Source organism: Tachypleus tridentatus, unplaced genomic scaffold (assembly GCF_004210375.1).
Source record: "Tachypleus tridentatus isolate NWPU-2018 unplaced genomic scaffold, ASM421037v1 Hic_cluster_1, whole genome shotgun sequence".
Taxonomy (NCBI): Eukaryota; Metazoa; Arthropoda; class Merostomata; order Xiphosura; family Limulidae; genus Tachypleus; species Tachypleus tridentatus.
This window is the reverse complement of record NW_027467777.1, coordinates 33,531,319-33,550,359: the sequence shown is the minus strand read 5'-3', so window position 1 is coordinate 33,550,359 and position 19,041 is coordinate 33,531,319. Positions and strand designations below refer to the sequence as shown.

Genomic DNA, 19,041 nt, shown 5'->3' with positions numbered 1-19,041 from the left:
GGTTATAAAGAGTTATTACTGTTAGTTTAGGTTATAAAGAGTTATTATTGTTAGTTTAGGTTATAAAGAGTTATTATTGTTAGTTTAGGTTATAAAGAGTTATTATTTTAGTTTAGGTTATAAAGAGTTATTATTGTTAGTTTAGGTTATAAAGAGTTATTACTGTTAGTTCAGGTTATAAAGAGTTATTACTGTTAGTTCAGGTTATAAAGAGTTATTAGTTTAGGTTATAAAGAGTTTAGGTTATAAAGAGTTATTATTGTTAGTTTAGGTTATAAAGAGTTAGTATTGTTAGTTTAGGTTATAAAGAGTTATTACTGTTAGTTTAGGTTATAAAGAGTTATTACTGTTAGTTTAGGTTATAAAGAGTTATTATTGTTAGTTTAGGTTATAAAGAGTTATTATTGTTAGTTTAGGTTATAAAGAGTTATTATAAAGAGTTAGTTTAGGTTATAAAGAGTTATTATTGTTAGTTTAGGTTATAAAGAGTTATTACTGTTAGTTTAGGTTATAAAGAGTTATTATTGTTAGTTTAGGTTATAAAGAGTTATTATTGTTAGTTTAGGTTATAAAGAGTTATTACTGTTAGTTTAGGTTATAAAGAGTTATTACTGTTAGTTTAGGTTATAAAGAGTTATTACTGTTAGTTTAGGTTATAAAGAGTTATTATTAGTTAGTTTAGGTTATAAAGAGTTATTATTGTTAGTTTAGGTTATAAAGAGTTATTACTGTTAGTTTATAAAGTTTTAGTTTAGGTTATAAAGAGTTATTATTGTTAGTTTAGGTTATAAAGGTTATAAAGTTATTACTTTAGGTTAGTTTAGGTTATAAAGAGTTATTACTGTTAGTTTAGGTTATAAAGAGTTATTACTGTTAGTTTAGGTTATAAAGAGTTATTATTGTTAGTTTAGGTTATAAAGAGTTATTATTGTTAGTTTAGGTTATAAAGAGTTATTATTGTTAGTTTAGGTTATAAAGAGTTATTATTGTTAGTTTAGGTTATAAAGAGTTATTATTGTTAGTTTAGGTTATAAATAGTTATTATTGTTAGTTTAGGTTATAAAGAGTTATTACTGTTAGTTTAGGTTATAAAGAGTTATTATTGTTAGTTTAGGTTATAAAGAGTTATTATTGTTAGTTTAGGTTATAAAGAGTTATTACTGTTAGTTTAGGTTATAAAGAGTTATTACTGTTAGTTTAGGTTATAAAGAGTTATTATTGTTAGTTTAGGTTATAAAGAGTTATTATTGTTAGTTTAGGTTATAAAGAGTTATTATTGTTAGTTTAGGTTATAAAGAGTTATTATTGTTAGTTTAGGTTATAAAGAGTTATTATTGTTAGTTTAGGTTATAAAGAGTTATTACTGTTAGTTTAGGTTATAAAGAGTTATTACTGTTAGTTTAGGTTATAAAGAGTTATTACTGTTAGTTTAGGTTATAAAGAGTTATTACTGTTAGTTTAGGTTATAAAGAGTTATTACTTGTTAGTTTAGGTTATAAAGAGTTATTACTGTTAGTTTAGGTTATAAAGAGTTATTATTGTTAGTTTAGGTTATAAAGAGTTATTATTGTTAGTTTAGGTTATAAAGAGTTATTACTGTTAGTTTAGGTTATAAAGAGTTATTACTGTTAGTTTAGGTTATAAAGAGTTATTACTGTTAGTTTAGGTTATAAAGAGTTATTATTGTTAGTTTAGGTTATAAAGGTTAGTTTAGGTTATAAAGAGTTATTACTGTTAGTTTAGGTTATAAAGAGTTATTATTGTTAGTTTAGGTTATAAAGAGTTATTATTGTTAGTTTAGGTTATAAAGTTTAGGTTATAAAGAGTTATTATTGTTAGTTTAGGTTATAAAGAGTTATTATTGTTAGTTTAGGTTTATTACTGTTAGTTTAGGTTATAAAGAGTTATTTAGGTTGTTAGTTTAGGTTATAAAAGAGTTATTATTGTTAGTTTAGGTTAAAAAGAGTTATTATTGTTAGTTTAGGTTATAAAGAGTTATTATTGTTAGTTTAGGTTATAAAGAGTTATTACTGTTAGTTTAGGTTATAAAGAGTTATTAGTTAGTTTAGGTTATAAAGAGTTATTACTGTTAGTTTAGGTTATAAAGAGTTATTATTGTTAGTTTAGGTTATAAAGAGTTATTACTGTTAGTTTAGGTTATAAAGAGTTATTATTGTTAGTTTAGGTTATAAAGAGTTATTATTGTTAGTTTAGGTTATAAAGAGTTATTACTGTTAGTTTAGGTTATAAAGAGTTATTACTGTTAGTTTAGGTTATAAAGAGTTATTAATGTTATTTAGGTTATAAAGAGATATTACTGTTAGTTCAGGTTATAAAGAGTTATTATTGTTACTTTAGGTTATAAAGAGTTTTAGTTATTTAGGTGTTAGTTTAGGTTATAAAGAGTTATTACTGTTAGTTTAGGTTATAAAGAGTTATTACTGTTAGTTTAGGTTATAAAGAGTTATTATTGTTAGTTTAGGTTATAAAGAGTTATTACTGTTAGTTTAGGTTATAAAGAGTTATTATTGTTAGTTTAGGTTATAAAGAGTTATTATTGTTAGTTTAGGTTATAAAGAGTTATTACTGTTAGTTAGTTATAAAGTTATAAAGAGTTATTAGGTTATAAAGTTAGTTTAGGTTATAAAGAGTTATTATTGTTAGTTTAGGTTATAAAGAGTTATTATTGTTAGTTTAGGTTATAAAGAGTTATTATTGTTAGTTTAGGTTATAAAGAGTTATTATTGTTAGTTTAGGTTATAAAGAGTTATTATTGTTAGTTTAGGTTATAAAGAGTTATTATTGTTAGTTTAGGTTATAAAGAGTTATTATTGTTAGTTTAGGTTATAAAGAGTTATTACTGTTAGTTTAGGTTATAAAGAGTTATTACTGTTAGTTTAGGTTATAAAGAGTTATTACTGTTAGTTTAGGTTATAAAGAGTTATTATTGTTAGTTTAGGTTATAAAGAGTTATTACTGTTAGTTTAGGTTATAAAGAGTTATTACTGTTAGTTTAGGTTATAAAGAGTTATTACTGTTAGTTTAGGTTATAAAGAGTTATTATTGTTAGTTTAGGTTATAAAGAGTATTAAGTTTAGGTTATTAAGAGTTATTAGTGTTAGTTTAGGTTATAATAAAGAGTTATTATTGTTAGTTTAGGTTATAAAGAGTTATTACTGTTAGTTTAGGTTATAAAGAGTTATTATTGTTAGTTTAGGTTATAAAGAGTTATTACTGTTAGTTTAGGTTATAAAGAGGTTATAAAGAGTTATTACTGTTAGTTTAGGTTATAAAGAGTTATTACTGTTAGTTTAGGTTATAAAGAGTTATTACTGTTAGTTTAGGTTATAAAGAGTTATTACTGTTAGTTTAGGTTATAAAGAGTTATTATTGTTAGTTTAGGTTATAAAGAGTTATTATTGTTAGTTTAGGTTATAAAGAGTTATTATTGTTAGTTTAGGTTATAAAGAGTTATTATTGTTAGTTTAGGTTATAAAGAGTTATTACTGTTAGTTTAGGTTATAAAGAGTTATTATTGTTAGTTTAGGTTATAAAGAGTTATTACTGTTAGTTTAGGTTATAAAGAGTTATTAGTCTTAGTTTAGGTTATAAAGAGTTATTACTGTTAGTTTAGGTTATAAAGAGTTATTACTGTTAGTTTAGGTTATAAAGAGTTATTATTGTTAGTTTAGGTTATAAAGAGTTATTATTGTTAGTTTAGGTTATAAAGAGTTATTATTGTTAGTTTAGGTTATAAAGAGTTATTATTGTTAGTTTAGGTTATAAAGAGTTATTACTGTTAGTTTAGGTTATAAAGAGTTATTACTGTTAGTTTAGGTTATAAAGAGTTATTATTGTTAGTTTAGGTTATAAAGAGTTATTATTGTTAGTTTAGGTTATAAAGAGTTATTATTGTTAGTTTAGGTTATAAAGAGTTATTATTGTTAGTTTAGGTTATAAAGAGTTAGTTTAGGTTATAAAGAGTTATTAGTTTAGGTTATAAAGAGTTATTACTGTTAGTTTAGGTTGTTAGTTTAGGTTATAAAGAGTTATTACTGTTAGTTTAGGTTATAAAGAGTTATTATTGTTAGGTTATAAAGAGGTATTGCAGTTAGTTTAGGTTATAAAGAGTTATTATTGTTAGTTTAGGTTATAAAGAGTTATTATTGTTAGTTTAGGTTATAAAGAGTTATTACTGTTAGTTTAGGTTATAAAGAGTTATTACTGTTAGTTTAGGTTATAAAGAGTTATTACTGTTAGTTTAGTTTATAAAGAGTTATTATTGTTAGTTTAGGTTATAAAGAGTTATTACTGTTAGTTTAGGTTATAAAGAGTTATTACTGTTAGTTTAGGTTATAAAGAGTTATTATTGTTAGTTTAGGTTATAAAGAGTTATTATTGTTAGTTTAGGTTATAAAGAGTTATTATTGTTAGTTTAGGTTATAAAGAGTTATTACTGTTAGTTTAGGTTATAAAGAGTTATTACAGTTAGTTTAGGTTATAAAGAGTTATTATTGTTAATTTAGATTATAAAGAGTTATTTTTGTTAGTTCAGGTTATAAAGAGTTATTATTGTTTATTATAAAGAGTATTGTTAGTTTAGGTTATAAAGAGTTATTATTGTTACTTTAGGTTATAATTAGTTATTACTGTTAGTTTAGGTTATAAAGAGTTATTACTGTTAGTTTAGGTTATAAAGAGTTATTACTGTTAGTTTAGGTTATAAAGAGTTATTATTGTTAGTTTAGGTTATAAAGAGTTATTACTGTTAGTTTAGGTTATAAAGAGTTATTGTTAGTTTAGGTTATAAAGAGTTATTACTGTTAGTTTAGGTTATAAAGAGTTATTATTGTTAGTTTAGGTTATAAAGAGTTATTAGTGTTAGTTTAGGTTATAAAGAGTTATTATTGTTAGTTTAGGTTATAAAGAGTTATTATTGTTAGTTTAGGTTATAAAGAGTTATTATTGTTAGTTTAGGTTATAAAGAGTTATTACTGTTAGTTTAGGTTATAAAGAGTTATTATTGTTAGTTTAGGTTATAAAGAGTTATTATTGTTAGTTTAGGTTATAAAGAGTTATTACTGTTAGTTTAGGTTATAAAGAGTTATTACTGTTAGTTAGGTTAAAAGAGTTATTACTGTTAGTTTAGGTTATAAAGAGTTATTACTGTTAGTTTAGGTTATAAAGAGTTATTACTGTTAGTTTAGGTTATAAAGAGTTATTACTGTTAGTTTAGGTTATAAAGAGTTATTATTGTTAGTTTAGGTTATAAAGAGTTATTACTGTTAGTTTAGGTTATAAAGAGTTATTACTGTTAGTTTGGGTTATAAAGAGTTATTATTAGTTTAGGTTATAAAGAGTTAGTTAGTTAGGTTATAAGAGTTATTATTGTTAGTTTAGGTTATAAAGAGTTATTATTGTTAGTTTAGGTTATAAAGTTATTATTGTTAGTTAGGTTATAAAGAGTTATTACTGTTAGTTTAGGTTATAAAGAGTTATTATTGTTAGTTTAGGTTATAAAGAGTTATTACTGTTAGTTTAGGTTATATAAGGTTATAAAGAGTTATTACTGTTAGTTTAGGTTATAAAGAGTTATTACTGTTAGTTTAGGTTATAAAGAGTTATTATTGTTAGTTTAGGTTATAAAGAGTTATTACTGTTAGTTTAGGTTATAAAGAGTTATTAGTTTAGGTTATAAAGAGTTATTACTGTTAGTTTAGGTTATAAAGAGTTATTACTGTTAGTTTAGGTTATAAAGAGTTATTATTGTTAGTTTAGGAGTTATAAAGTTAGTTTAGGTTATTAAGAGTTAGTTTAGGTTATAAAGAGTTATTATTGTTAGTTTAGGTTATAAAGAGTTATTATTTAGGTTATAAAGAGTTAGTTAGTAGGTTATAAAGAGTTATTATTGTTAGTTTAGGTTATAAAGAGTTATTATTGTTAGTTTAGGTTATAAAGAGTTATTATTGTTAGTTTAGGTTATAAAGAGTTATTACTGTTAGTTTAGGTTATAAAGAGTTATTATTGTTAGTTTAGGTTATAAAGAGTTATTACTGTTAGTTTAGGTTATAAAGAGTTATTATTGTTAGTTTAGGTTATAAAGAGTTATTACTGTTAGTTTAGGTTATAAAGAGTTATTATTGTTAGTTTAGGTTATAAAGAGTTATTATTGTTAGTTTAGGTTATAAAGAGTTATTATTGTTAGTTTAGGTTATAACGAGGTTTTATTGTTAGTTTAGGTTATAAAGAGTTATTATAAAGAGTGTTAGTTTAGGTTATAAAGAGTTATTACTGTTAGTTTAGGTTATAAAGAGTTATTACTGTTAGTTTAGGTTATAAAGAGTTATTACTGTTAGGTTATAAAGGTTATAATAAAGAGTTATTATTGTTAGTTTAGGTTATAAAGAGTTATTATTGTTAGTTTAGGTTATAAAGAGTTATTATTGTTAGTTTAGGTTATAAAGAGTTATTACTGTTAGTTTAGGTTATAAAGAGTTATTATTTAGGTTATAAAGAGTTATTATTGTTAGTTTAGGTTATAAAGAGTTATTATTGTTAGTTTAGGTTATAAAGAGTTATTACTGTTAGTTTAGGTTATAAAGAGTTATTATTGTTAGTTTAGGTTATAAAGAGTTATTATTGTTAGTTTAGGTTATAAAGAGTTATTATTGTTAGTTTAGGTTATAAAGAGTTATTATGTTAGTTTAGGTTATAAAGTTGTTAGTTTAGGTTATAAAGAGTTATTATTGTTAGTTTAGGTTATAAAGAGTTATTAGTTTAGGTTTATAAAGTTAGTTTAGGTTATAAAGAGTTATTACTGTTAGTTTAGTTAGTTTAGGTTATAAAGAGTTATTATTGTTAGTTTAGGTTATAAAGAGTTATTATTGTTAGTTTAGGTTATAAAGAGTTAGGTTTTAGGTTATAAAGAGTTATTACTGTTAGTTAGTTATAAAGGTTATTAATTACTGTTAGTTTAGGTTATAAAGAGTTATTACTGTTAGTTTAGGTTATAAAGAGTATTAAGTTTAGGTTATAAAGAGTTATTACTGTTAGTTAGTTTAGGTTATAAAGAGTTATTATTGTTAGTTTAGGTTATAAAGAGTTATTATTGTTAGTTTAGGTTATAAAGAGTTATTAGGTTGTTAGTTTAGGTTATAAAGAGTTATTATTGTTAGTTTAGGTTATAAAGAGTTATTATTGTTAGTTTAGGTTATAAAGAGTTATTACTGTTAGTTTAGGTTATAAAGAGTTATTAGGTTGTTAGTTTAGGTTATAAAGAGTTATTATTGTTAGTTTAGGTTATAAAGAGTTATTACTGTTAGTTTAGGTTATAAAGAGTTATTACTGTTAGTTTAGGTTATAAAGAGTTATTATTGTTAGTTTAGGTTATAAAGAGTTATTACTGTTAGTTTAGGTTATAAAGAGTTATTATTGTTAGTTTAGGTTATAAAGAGTTATTACTGTTAGTTTAGGTTATAAAGAGTTATTACTGTTAGTTTAGGTTATAAAGAGTTATTAAGTTTAGGTTATAAAGAGTTATTATTGTTAGTTTAGGTTATAAATAGTTATTATTGTTAGTTTAGGTTATAAAGAGTTATTATTGTTAGTTTAGGTTATAAAGAGTTATTATTGTTAGTTTAGGTTATAAAGAGTTATTATTGTTAGTTTAGGTTATAAAGAGTTATTATTGTTAGTTTAGGTTATAAAGAGTTATTATTGTTAGTTTAGGTTATAAAGAGTTATTATTGTTAGTTTAGGTTATAAAGAGTTATTACTGTTAGTTTAGGTTATAAAGAGTTATTACTGTTAGTTTAGGTTATAAAGAGTTATTATTGTTAGTTAGGTTATAAAGAGTTATTACTGTTAGTTTAGGTTATTATTGTTAAGGTTATAAAGAGTTATTATTGTTAGTTAGTTATAAAGAGTTATTAAGTTTAGGTTATAAAGAGTTATTACTGTTAGTTTAGGTTATAAAGAGTTATTATTGTTAGTTTAGGTTATAAAGAGTTATTACTGTTAGTTTAGGTTATAAAGAGTTATTATTGTTAGTTTAGGTTATAAAGAGTTATTATTGTTAGTTTAGGTTATAAAGAGTTAGGTTATAAAGAGTTATTATTGTTAGTTTAGGTTATAAAGAGTTATTATTGTTAGTTTAGGTTATAAAGAGTTATTATTGTTAGTTTAGGTTATAAAGAGTTATTACTGTTAGTTTAGGTTATAAAGAGTTATTACTGTTAGTTTAGGTTATAAAGAGTTATTATTGTTAGTTTAGGTTATAAAGAGTTATTATTGTTAGTTTAGGTTATAAAGAGTTATTATTGTTAGTTTAGGTTATAAAGAGTTATTATTGTTAGTTCAGTTTATAAAGAGTTATTATTTAGTTTAGTTTAGGTTATAAAGTTATTATTAGTTTAGGTTATAAAGAGTTATTATTGTTAGTTTAGGTTATAAAGAGTTATTATTGTTAGTTTAGGTTATAAAGAGTTATTACTGTTAGTTTAGGTTATAAAGAGTTATTACTGTTAGTTTAGGTTATAAAGAGTTATTAAGTTTAGGTTATAAAGAGTTATTATTGTTAGTTTAGGTTATAAAGAGTTATTATTGTTAGGTTATAAAGAGTTATTACTGTTAGTTTAGGTTATAAAGAGTTATTATTGTTAGTTTAGGTTATAAAGAGTTATTATTGTTAGTTTAGGTTATAAAGAGTTATTACTGTTAGTTTAGGTTATTATTGTTAGTTTAGGTTATAAAGAGTTATTATTGTTAGTTTAGGTTATAAAGAGTTATTATTGTTAGTTTAGGTTATAAAGAGTTATTATTGTTAGTTTAGGTTATAAAGAGATATTACTTTAGTTTAGGTTATAAAGAGTTATTATTGTTAGTTTAGGTTATAAAGAGTTATTATTGTTAGTTTAGGTTATAAAGAGTTATTACTGTTAGTTTAGGTTATAAAGAGTTATTATTGTTAGTTTAGGTTATAAAGAGTTATTACTGTTAGTTTAGGTTATAAAGAGTTATTACTGTTAGTTTAGGTTATAAAGAGTTATTAGTTGTTAGTTTAGGTTATAAAAGAGTTATTACTGTTAGTTTAGGTTATAAAGAGTTATTACTGTTAGTTTAGGTTATAAAGAGTTATTACTGTTAGTTTAGGTTATAAAGAGTTATTATTGTTAGTTTAGGTTATAAAGAGTTATTATTGTTAGTTTAGGTTATAAAGAGTTATTACTGTTAGTTTAGGTTATAAAGAGTTATTATTGTTAGTTTAGGTTATAAAGAGTTATTACTGTTAGTTTAGGTTATAAAGAGTTTATTAGTTTAGGTTATAAAGAGTGTTAGTTTTTAGGTTATAAAGAGTTATTATTACTGTTAGTTTAGGTTATAAAGAGTTATTACTGTTAGTTTAGGTTATAAAGAGTTATTATTGTTAGTTTAGGTTATAAAGAGTTATTACTGTTAGTTTAGGTTATAAAGAGTTATTACTGTTAGTTTAGGTTATAAAGTTATTAAGAGTTGTTAGTTTAGGTTATAAAGAGTTATTATTGTTAGTTTAGGTTATAAAGAGTTATTATTGTTAGTTTAGGTTATAAAGAGTTATTATTGTTAGTTTAGGTTATAAAGAGTTATTATTGTTAGTTTAGGTTATAAAGAGTTATTATTGTTAGTTTAGGTTATAAAGAGTTATTATTGTTAGTTTAGGTTATAAAGAGTTTATTATTGTTAGTTTAGGTTATTATAAGAGTTATTACTGTTAGTTTAGGTTATAAAGAGTTATTATTGTTAGTTTAGGTTATAAAGAGTTATTACTGTTAGTTTAGGTTATAAAGAGTTATTATTGTTAGTTTAGGTTATAAAGGTTATAAAGAGTTATTACTGTTAGTTTAGGTTATAAAGAGTTATTATAAAGAGTTATTACTTGTTAGTTTAGGTTATAAAGTTATTACTGTTAGTTTAGGTTATAAAGAGTTATTATTGTTAGTTTAGGTTATAAAGAGTTATTACTGTTAGTTTAGGTTATAAAGAGTTATTATGTTAGTTTAGGTTATAAAGAGTTTAGTTTAGGTTATAAAGAGTTATTACTGTTAGTTTAGGTTATAAAGAGTTATTATTACTGTTAGTTTAGGTTATAAAGAGTTATTATTGTTAGTTTAGGTTATAAAGAGTTATTATTGTTAGTTTAGGTTATAAAGAGTATTATTGTTAGTTTAGTTTATAAAGAGATATTACTGTTAGTTCAGGTTATAAAGAGTTATTATTGTTAGTTTAGGTTATAAAGAGTTATTAAGTTTAGGTTATAAAGAGTTATTACTGTTAGTTTAGGTTATAAAGAGTTATTATTGTTAGTTTAGGTTATAAAGAGTTATTAGTTGTTAGTTTAGGTTATAAAGAGTTATTATTGTTAGTTTAGGTTATAAAGAGTTATTACTGTTAGTTTAGGTTATAAAGAGTTATTATTATTGTTAGTTTAGGTTATAAAGAGTTATTATTGTTAGTTTAGGTTATAAAGAGTTATTATTGTTAGTTTAGGTTATAAAGAGTTATTATTGTTAGGTTATAGGTTATAAAAAGAGTTATTATTGTTAGTTTAGGTTATAAAGAGTTATTACTGTTAGTTTAGGTTATAAAGAGTTATTACTGTTAGTTTAGGTTATAAAGAGTTATTATGTGTTAGTTTAGGTTATAAAGAGTTATTATTGTGTTAGTTTAGGTTATAAAGAGTTATTATTGTTAGTTTAGGTTATAAAGAGTTATTATTGTTAGTTTAGGTTATAAAGAGTTATTACTGTTAGTTTAGGTTATAAAGAGTTATTACTGTTAGTTTAGGTTATAAAGAGTTATTGGTGTTAGTTTAGGTTATAAAGAGTTATTATTGTTAGTTTAGGTTATAAAGAGTTATTACTGTTAGTTTAGGTTATAAAGAGTTATTATTGTTAGTTTAGGTTATAAAGAGTTATTACTGTTGTTAGTTTAGGTTATAAGTTTAGGTTAGTTATTATTGTTAGTTTAGGTTATAAAGAGTTATTATTGTTAGTTTAGGTTATAAAGAGTTATTATTGTTAGTTTAGGTTATAAAGAGTTATTACTGTTAGTTTAGGTTATAAAGAGTTATTATTGTTAGTTTAGGTTATAAAGAGTTATTATTGTTAGTTTAGGTTATAAAGAGTTATTATTGTTAGTTTAGGTTATAAAGAGTTATTATTGTTAGTTTAGGTTATAAAGAGTTATTATTGTTAGTTCCAAGTGTTTCAGTGTTGACGCCCAGTTTGTGTTGTCAGTGTTTGTGACGTCAGATAGATAAACAGAGAAATATTCGTGGTATCTTGCGATCAAAATTCAATGTAACGTTCTTACTCGAATAGATGGAAATCAGACATGAATTAAACACGTCTTCAACGCTATCACACACAGATCTAACTCTCAGGAGAAATCTTTACGATTCGTTACTATCCACGACACTCGAGAGATAAGATGTCGTTTTCGGAGGAACATTCTACAAAAGCTTACCTTTTGTATATCTGTTAGACGGAAGGGTATCCTGATAAGTAGGAACTAGAAAACTGGTGCATTTACTAACTGTCTATTATTGAACTTACACCTATCACCTGATCAGTACCTACCATGTCTTCCTGAAGGAAACAGTGCATTGCTTGAGTTACGTCAGCTGCATGAACTGCATTGTGGTATGGATTATCAGTGTGGTAACCCACTTCAATGAGACCTGTAAATGGATAAGTGGGTTATCTTAAGTACTCTAAAAACGTATCTTTATTTTATAACTTCTCAGCGGCAACTGTATAATAAAATACTCCATTTTGTGGTGTGCCAGAGTGAAGAGAATTTATATCTTTATAGTCCATTCAAAGACAGCTGGAATTAAATGTAAGTTTTTCAAAATCGTTTCATACGATTATTCCATGAATATATACATTACCTCAAGCCCTTTGAAAGAGTATCTTTTAAAACTGATGTCCCTTCGTCGACTAAAGGTATATGAGAAAGAATTAAAGAGATGACGAGTCGAAAGCAGACTCGTCCACTTCCCACAATCGCCACCCAGGTTATTTTGGCCCCTGCCTCTAAAACAACAACACCTAAAGATTGAATATTTGTTCGTTGAAAACACAAAATTAAAACACTGGTAATAATTTTCCAAAAGAAACGATTATTATATAAAGTAGGGCTAAAGCCTGTCATCTAGGCCTATTTTGATATGACGAACCAACAGCTTGAACAGAAGACTACGTAGAGAACGCATTTGTAATATTTTTATGTTATCTTAACTGGATTAGGATTAAAAACCGGGGTTGCTTAAAAGGTTTAGATTTTATAACATTAAAGGTTGAGGTACGTCAGTAAATATTATTAGAACTTCGAGAATAAAGAAGACACACATTACTGTAAGTGCCTGTATGATAATATTGTAAGTGTTAAATTTCAACATGAAATATTTCGTGACATACGTTACAGTTACGTTATTTTCATTATCCATTCGGAGTTGGTGACCTTTCACCTCAGTTCAGACATTCTTAAAATCCACGAAAACAAACAAATGAATGTAGAGTTCTGCACGAATAGCCCGTGCCCTGTTGTTATCAGGTACCTTTACTACTTAACCACCCTTTCTTTGTTCTGTTGTTATCAGGTACCTTTACTACTTAACCACCCTTTCTTTGTTCTGTTGTTATCAGGTACCTTTACTACTTAACCACCCTTTCTTTGTTCTGTTGTTATCAGGTACCTTTACTACTTAACCACCCTTTCTTTGTTCTGTTGTTATCAGGTACCTTTACTACTTAACCACCCTTTCTTTGTTCTGTTGTTATCAGGTACCTTTACTACTTAACCACCCTTTCTTTGTTCTGTTGTTATCAGGTACCTTTACTACTTAACCACCCTTTCTTTGTTCTGTTGTTATCAGGTACCTTTACTACTTAACCACCCTTTCTTTGTTCTGTTGTTATCAGGTACCTTTACTACTTAACCACCCTTTCTTTTGTTCTGTTGTTATCAGGTACCTTTACTACTTAACCACCCTTTCTTTGTTCTGTTGTTATCAGGTACCTTTACTACTTAACCACCCTTTCTTGGTTCTGTTGTTATCAGGTACCTTTACTACTTAACCACCCTTTCTTTTGTTCTGTTGTTATCAGGTACCTTTACTACTTAACCACCCTTTCTTTGTTCTGTTGTTATCAGGTACCTTTACTACTTAACCACCCTTTCTTTGTTCTGTTGTTATCAGGTACCTTTACTACTTAACCACCCTTTCTTTTGTTCTGTTGTTATCAGGTACCTTTACTAGTTAACCACCCTTTCGTTGTTCTGTTGTTATCAGGTACCTTTACTACTTAACCACCCTTTCTTTGTTCTGTTGTTATCAGATACCTTTACTACTTAACCACCCTTTCTTTGTTCTGTTGTTATCAGATACCTTTACTACTTAACCACCCTTTCTTTGTTCTGTTGTTATCAGGTACCTTTACTACTTAACCACCCTTTCTTTGAGCTGTTGTTATCAGGTACCTTTACTACTTAACCACCCTTTCTTTGATCTGTTGTTATCAGGTACCTTTACTACTTAACCACCCTTTCTTTGATCTGTTGTTATCAGGTACCTTTACTACATAACCACCCTTTCTTTGTTCTGTTGTTATCAGGTACCTTTACTACTTAACCACCCTTTCTTTGATCTGTTGTTATCAGGTACCTTTACTACTTAACCACCCTTTCTTTGATCTGTTGTTATCAGGTACCTTTACTACTTAACCACTCTTTCTTTGATCTGTTGTTATCAGGTACCTTTACTACTTAACCACCCTTTCTTTGATCTGTTGTTATCAGGTACCTTTACTAGTTAACCACCCTTTCTTTGTTCTGTTGTTATCAGGTACCTTTACTAATTAACCACCCTTTCTTTGATCTGTTGTTATCAGGTACCTTTACTAGTTAACCATCCTTTCTTTGATCTGTTGTTATCAGGTACCACACATCTTCTTCTAAACTTCTTAAAAAAATTATGCCATTGATAAAGCAATGCGCACACAAACTTAACTGTCCTAAAGATAGATAGACAAACTTAACTGTCCTAAAAATAGATAGATAAACTTAACTATCCTAAAGATAAATAGACAAACTTAACTATCCTAAAGATAGATAGACAAACTTAACTATGCTAAAGATAGATAGACAAACTTAACTGTTCTAAAGATAGATAGACAAACTTAACTGTCCTAAAGATATATAGACAAACTTAACTGTCCTAAAGATAGATAGATAAACTTAACTATGCTAAAGACAGATAGATAGGATGACAATGAATTGTACTTACTGAAACACTTGTACACTTTTAGTACATCCAGCTGGAAGTCCTTGATGAGTCCATATTGCTGGAATAAGTGAACCAATAGTACTGACAGAGGGCGCCCTCCCGTGACCACATCCAACGTGAAAGTGTTGAAGGCCCACTGTTTAGCGCTATCAAGAATACACTTGAGAGGCGAATAGAGGGAAAAGGGTACAGAGGCAGATTTTGAATGACGTTATTTTGAAATCGGTAATTTCTGTTTATTTACAATAAAAATACTGAACGTTTATCAGATATTAACTTACATTTAGAGATTGATATTAAAAACGTTAACAAACAATTCTAATGAACTATTCAAAATATTCCGAATAACTTCTTTTTTAATTAAAATTCAAATGAGTTTATTAGGAAGGAAAAACGTACATTACCAGTCATTAAATTTGTGATGGTAAAATAAAGTGTCTCTATTTGTCTGAGTTACAATAAGTGTTAGTTATTGACAAGTCTGAACTTGTCTGAGTTACAATAAGTGTTAGTTATTGACAAGTCTGAACTTGTCTGAGTTACAATAAGTGTTAGTTATTGACAAGTCTGAACTTGTCTGAGTTACAATAAGTGTTAGTTATTGACAAGTCTGAACTTGTCTGAGTGACAATAAGTGTTAGTTATTGACAACTCTGAACTTGTCTGAGTTACAATAAGTGTTAGTTATTGACAAGTCTGAAATTGTCTGAGCTACAATAAGTGTTAGTTATTGACAAGTCTGAACTTGTCTGAGTTACAATAAGTGTTAGTTATTTACAAGTCTGAACTTGTCTGAGTGACAAGAGATGTTAGTTATTTACAAGTCTGAAATTGTCTGAGTGACAATAAGTGTTAGTTATTGACACGTCTGAACTTGTCTGAGTTACAATAAGTGTTAGTTATTTACAAGTCTGAACTTGTCTGAGTGACAATAAGTGTTAGTTATTGACACGTCTGAACTTGTCTGAGTTACAATAACTGTTAGTTATTTACAAGTCTGAACTTGTCTGAGTGACAATAAGTGTTAGTTATTGACAAGTCTGAACTTGTTTGAATTACAATAAGTGTTAGTTATTTACAAGTCTGAACTTGTTTGAATTACAATAAGTGTTCGTTATTGACAAGTCTGAACTTGTCTGAGTTACAATAACTGTTAGTTATTTACAAGTCTGAACTTGTCTGAGTGACAATAAGTGTTAGTTATTGGCACGTCTGAACTTGTCTGAGTTACAATAAGTGTTAGTTATTTACAAGTCTGAACTTGTCTGAGTGACAATAAGTGTTAGTTATTGGCACGTCTGAACTTGTCTGAGTTACAATAAGTGTTAGTTATTTACAAGTCTGAACTTGTCTGAGTTACAATAAGTGTTAGTTATTTACAAGTCTGAACTTGTCTGAGTGACAATAAGTGTTAGTTATTGACAAGTCTGAACTTGTTTGAATTACAATAAGTGTTAGTTATTGACACGTCTGAACTTGTCTGAGTTACAATAAGTGTTCGTTATTGACAAGTCTGAATTTGTCTGAGTTACAATAACTGTTAGTTATTGACAAGTCTAGTCAAAATATTAGGATATACTAGAAATATAAAATTCGTTTTTGGTGTTTGTTTTAGGATAATTTCCAATATATTATGTTAGAATAAAAACAAGTATATGGGATGTGGTACATTTGTTCGTTACTTCTTTAAATACCTCAAGTATTTACCATAAACATTAATTTGTTTTTCATGTTTACGTGTGACGTGCTTATTTCAACAAACCATACTTGTGTAATTCCACTGCAAGAGTCGTCTATACCAGGCTGCCGGTGAATTTCTGGTTTGAGGATTGGCTGATTCCGCTTGGGCCGTTGTAAGGTTTTAAATTGACCAATCGGATGCGATCTCCTATCACATAGGTTTAGTTCTAGAAATATAGAAACCAAACAATCAAAACACGTATTATATAGATACAGAAAGGGAAAGAAACTCCCGAACTCTGAAGTAGTAAGTGTGGTCACTTGTTTAAGAATAACCGTGTTAGAAGTGGAAACAGCGTTTAACATGCAGTTTATGTCTCTGAATCCATTATAATTTTTGGTGAGAAAAAACATAGTTTTTCATATTTAAATTATCTACTCAAGAAACAGAAAATATAGTTTGATGACACACCTGAATGACTCGTGTTCCGTACGATAACACAGCTAAATGTTTCATGTTTTGCGTGGAAACGCAGCTTGGTGAGTTATGTTCCGTATGATAATACAGCTAATCGAGTCATATTTCATTTGATAACACAGCTAAATGTGTCCTGTTTCGGGTGGAAAGTCAACTAAGTGGGTCGTATTCCGCATGATAACATAGCTAGATGTGTAATGTTATGTGTGGTAAGTGAGCTAAGTGTAATTTTATGTGTGGTAAGTGAGCTAAGTGTAATGTTATGTGTGGTGAGCTAAGTGTAATGTTATGTGTGGTGAGCTAAGTGAGTCATGTTTTAATGTCGAGGAAACTGCTATACCCATTCTAATCTTTCCAACCTCGGATTCACTAACTTCTAGATTTTAGACTATCTTCTTAAATAATGTTTTTTCTGCACGTGCGTGTAAAGACCAACTTCATCACCAATAGCATTTTCATTATTCTGTCGTCTTTCATGTCTAACTTGTTTTACCTATCTGTTGTTGTTCACCCATATGTTGTTCACCTATCTATTGCTGTTCATCTATATGTTGTTGTTCACCTATCTGTTGCTGTTCATATATATATGTTGTTCACCTATCTGTTGCTGTTCATCTATTTGTTGTTGTTCATCTAGCTGTTGCTGTTCATCCATATGTTATTGTTATTCCCTTAATTCTATTAACTTTATTCCCTTAATCTTCACTATATCCATCTGCCTGTCTTCCAAATTACCCAATCGTCTTCCCTTAATCTATACTATATCCATCTGTCTGTCTTACAAATTCCCCACTCGTTTTCCCTTAATCTTTATTATATCCATCTTTCTGTCTTACAAATATCCCACTCGTCTTTCCTTAATCTTCACTATATCCATCTGCCTGTCTTACAAATTTCCCACTCGTCTTCCCTTAATCTTTACTATATCCATCTGTCTGTCTTCCAAATTACCCAATCGTCTTCCCTTAATCTATACTATATCCATCTGTCTGTCTTACAAATTTCCCACCTGTCTTAACAATACACTACTTCTGTTTCCTTCATCTTCTGGAATATTTACTTGTATTTTCGATCGACTATCAAATTCTCTTCCAAGTTTCGTTTGCTCACCGAACTCTCTCACCTTTTTATGACGTTCGTTATTAAGATATCAACATTCGGTGAATTCGATGTCATTTTCTCATGAATGTTTTGTTCATGTGTTTCATCAGTTCTTTCTTCAAAGTTTATGTTTGTTCGTCACGTCAACACTTTAGTGCGTTTCCTCATATCGATACTTTACATAATGATTAGTTTAAGAAATGTTATTACAATAAAGATTAACACACTGGTTATAAAGTCCTTACTGAAATAAAGCAAATACATTGAATTGAACCAGTTAAACAGAAACTGTTTAGAGTTATGTAATTATGATACACCTAAGACAAGAACGTTAGTCGACTGTCACAATAAGTCAAACTTACTTTGAATGAGAGCATGTTCTGATTTAGAAATATTCAAATGTTTTCCTTCAGATTCCACTTCTGTGTTTTCTGTTAAAACACCAATAAATAAATTTAAAATGCGTACATATTTGTAAATCTTATAAACTATTTATTCACCAGAAGAAATACGGAGTTATAACAACATGGACACTATTAATTAACATTGAAAATGAAGACACTATTAAATTATAGTGAATAACAATGACACTATTAAATAATAGTGAATAACAATGACAATATTAAGTAACAATGAATAACAATGACACTATTAAGTAACAGTGAATAACAATGACAATATTAAGTAACAGTGAATAATAGTGACACTATTAATTAACAATGATAACAATGACAATATTAAGTAACAATGAATAATAGTGACACTATTAATTAACAATGAATAACAATGACAATATTAAGTAACAATGAATAATAGTGACACTATTAATTAACAACGAATAACAATGACAATATTAAGTAACAATGAATAATAGTGACACTATTAATTAACAACGAATAACAATGACAATATTAAGTAACAATGAATAATAATGACACTATTAATTAGCAATGAATAACAATGACACTATTAAGTAACAGTGAATAATAGTGAAACTATTAATTAACAATGACAATATTAAGTAACAGTAAATAATAATGACACTTAATTAACAGTGAATAACAATGACACTATTATTTAACAGTGAATAATAATGACACTATTAAGTAACAATGAATAATAATGACACTATTAAGTAACAGTGAATAACAATGACACTATTAATTAACAGTGAATAACAATGACACTATTAAGTAACAATGAATAATAATGACACTATTAAGTAACAGTGAATAACAATGACACTATTAAGTAACAGTGAATAATAATGACACTATTAAGTAACAGTGAATAATAATGACACTATTAATTAACAATGAATAACAATGACACTATTAAGTAACAGTGAATAATAGTGAAACTCTTAATTAAGAATGACAATATTAAGTAACAGTAAATAATAATGACAATTAACAGTGAATAACAATGACACTATTAAGTAACAATGAATAATAAT

The 19,041-nt window shown here is 26.6% G+C and overlaps 1 protein-coding gene across 1 annotated transcript in view; it reads right to left on the bottom strand.

The window, feature by feature from the left end:
- Nucleotides 1–11,264: 11,264 nt before the first annotated feature.
- The window catches only part of LOC143241755 (high affinity cAMP-specific and IBMX-insensitive 3',5'-cyclic phosphodiesterase 8B-like), a 46,300-nt gene continuing 38,523 nt past the window's right edge, over nt 11,265–19,041 (bottom strand). Inside the window, exons 4-7 of the mRNA XM_076484978.1 lie at nt 17,948–18,016; nt 16,094–16,233; nt 14,327–14,486; nt 11,265–11,716 (exon numbers count right to left, since the gene is read on the bottom strand). Of these exons, the coding sequence (XP_076341093.1) occupies nt 11,568–11,716; nt 14,327–14,486; nt 16,094–16,233; nt 17,948–18,016 (518 nt within the window). The 3' untranslated portion in view covers nt 11,265–11,567. The remainder of the gene's footprint in view (nt 11,717–14,326; nt 14,487–16,093; nt 16,234–17,947; nt 18,017–19,041) is intronic.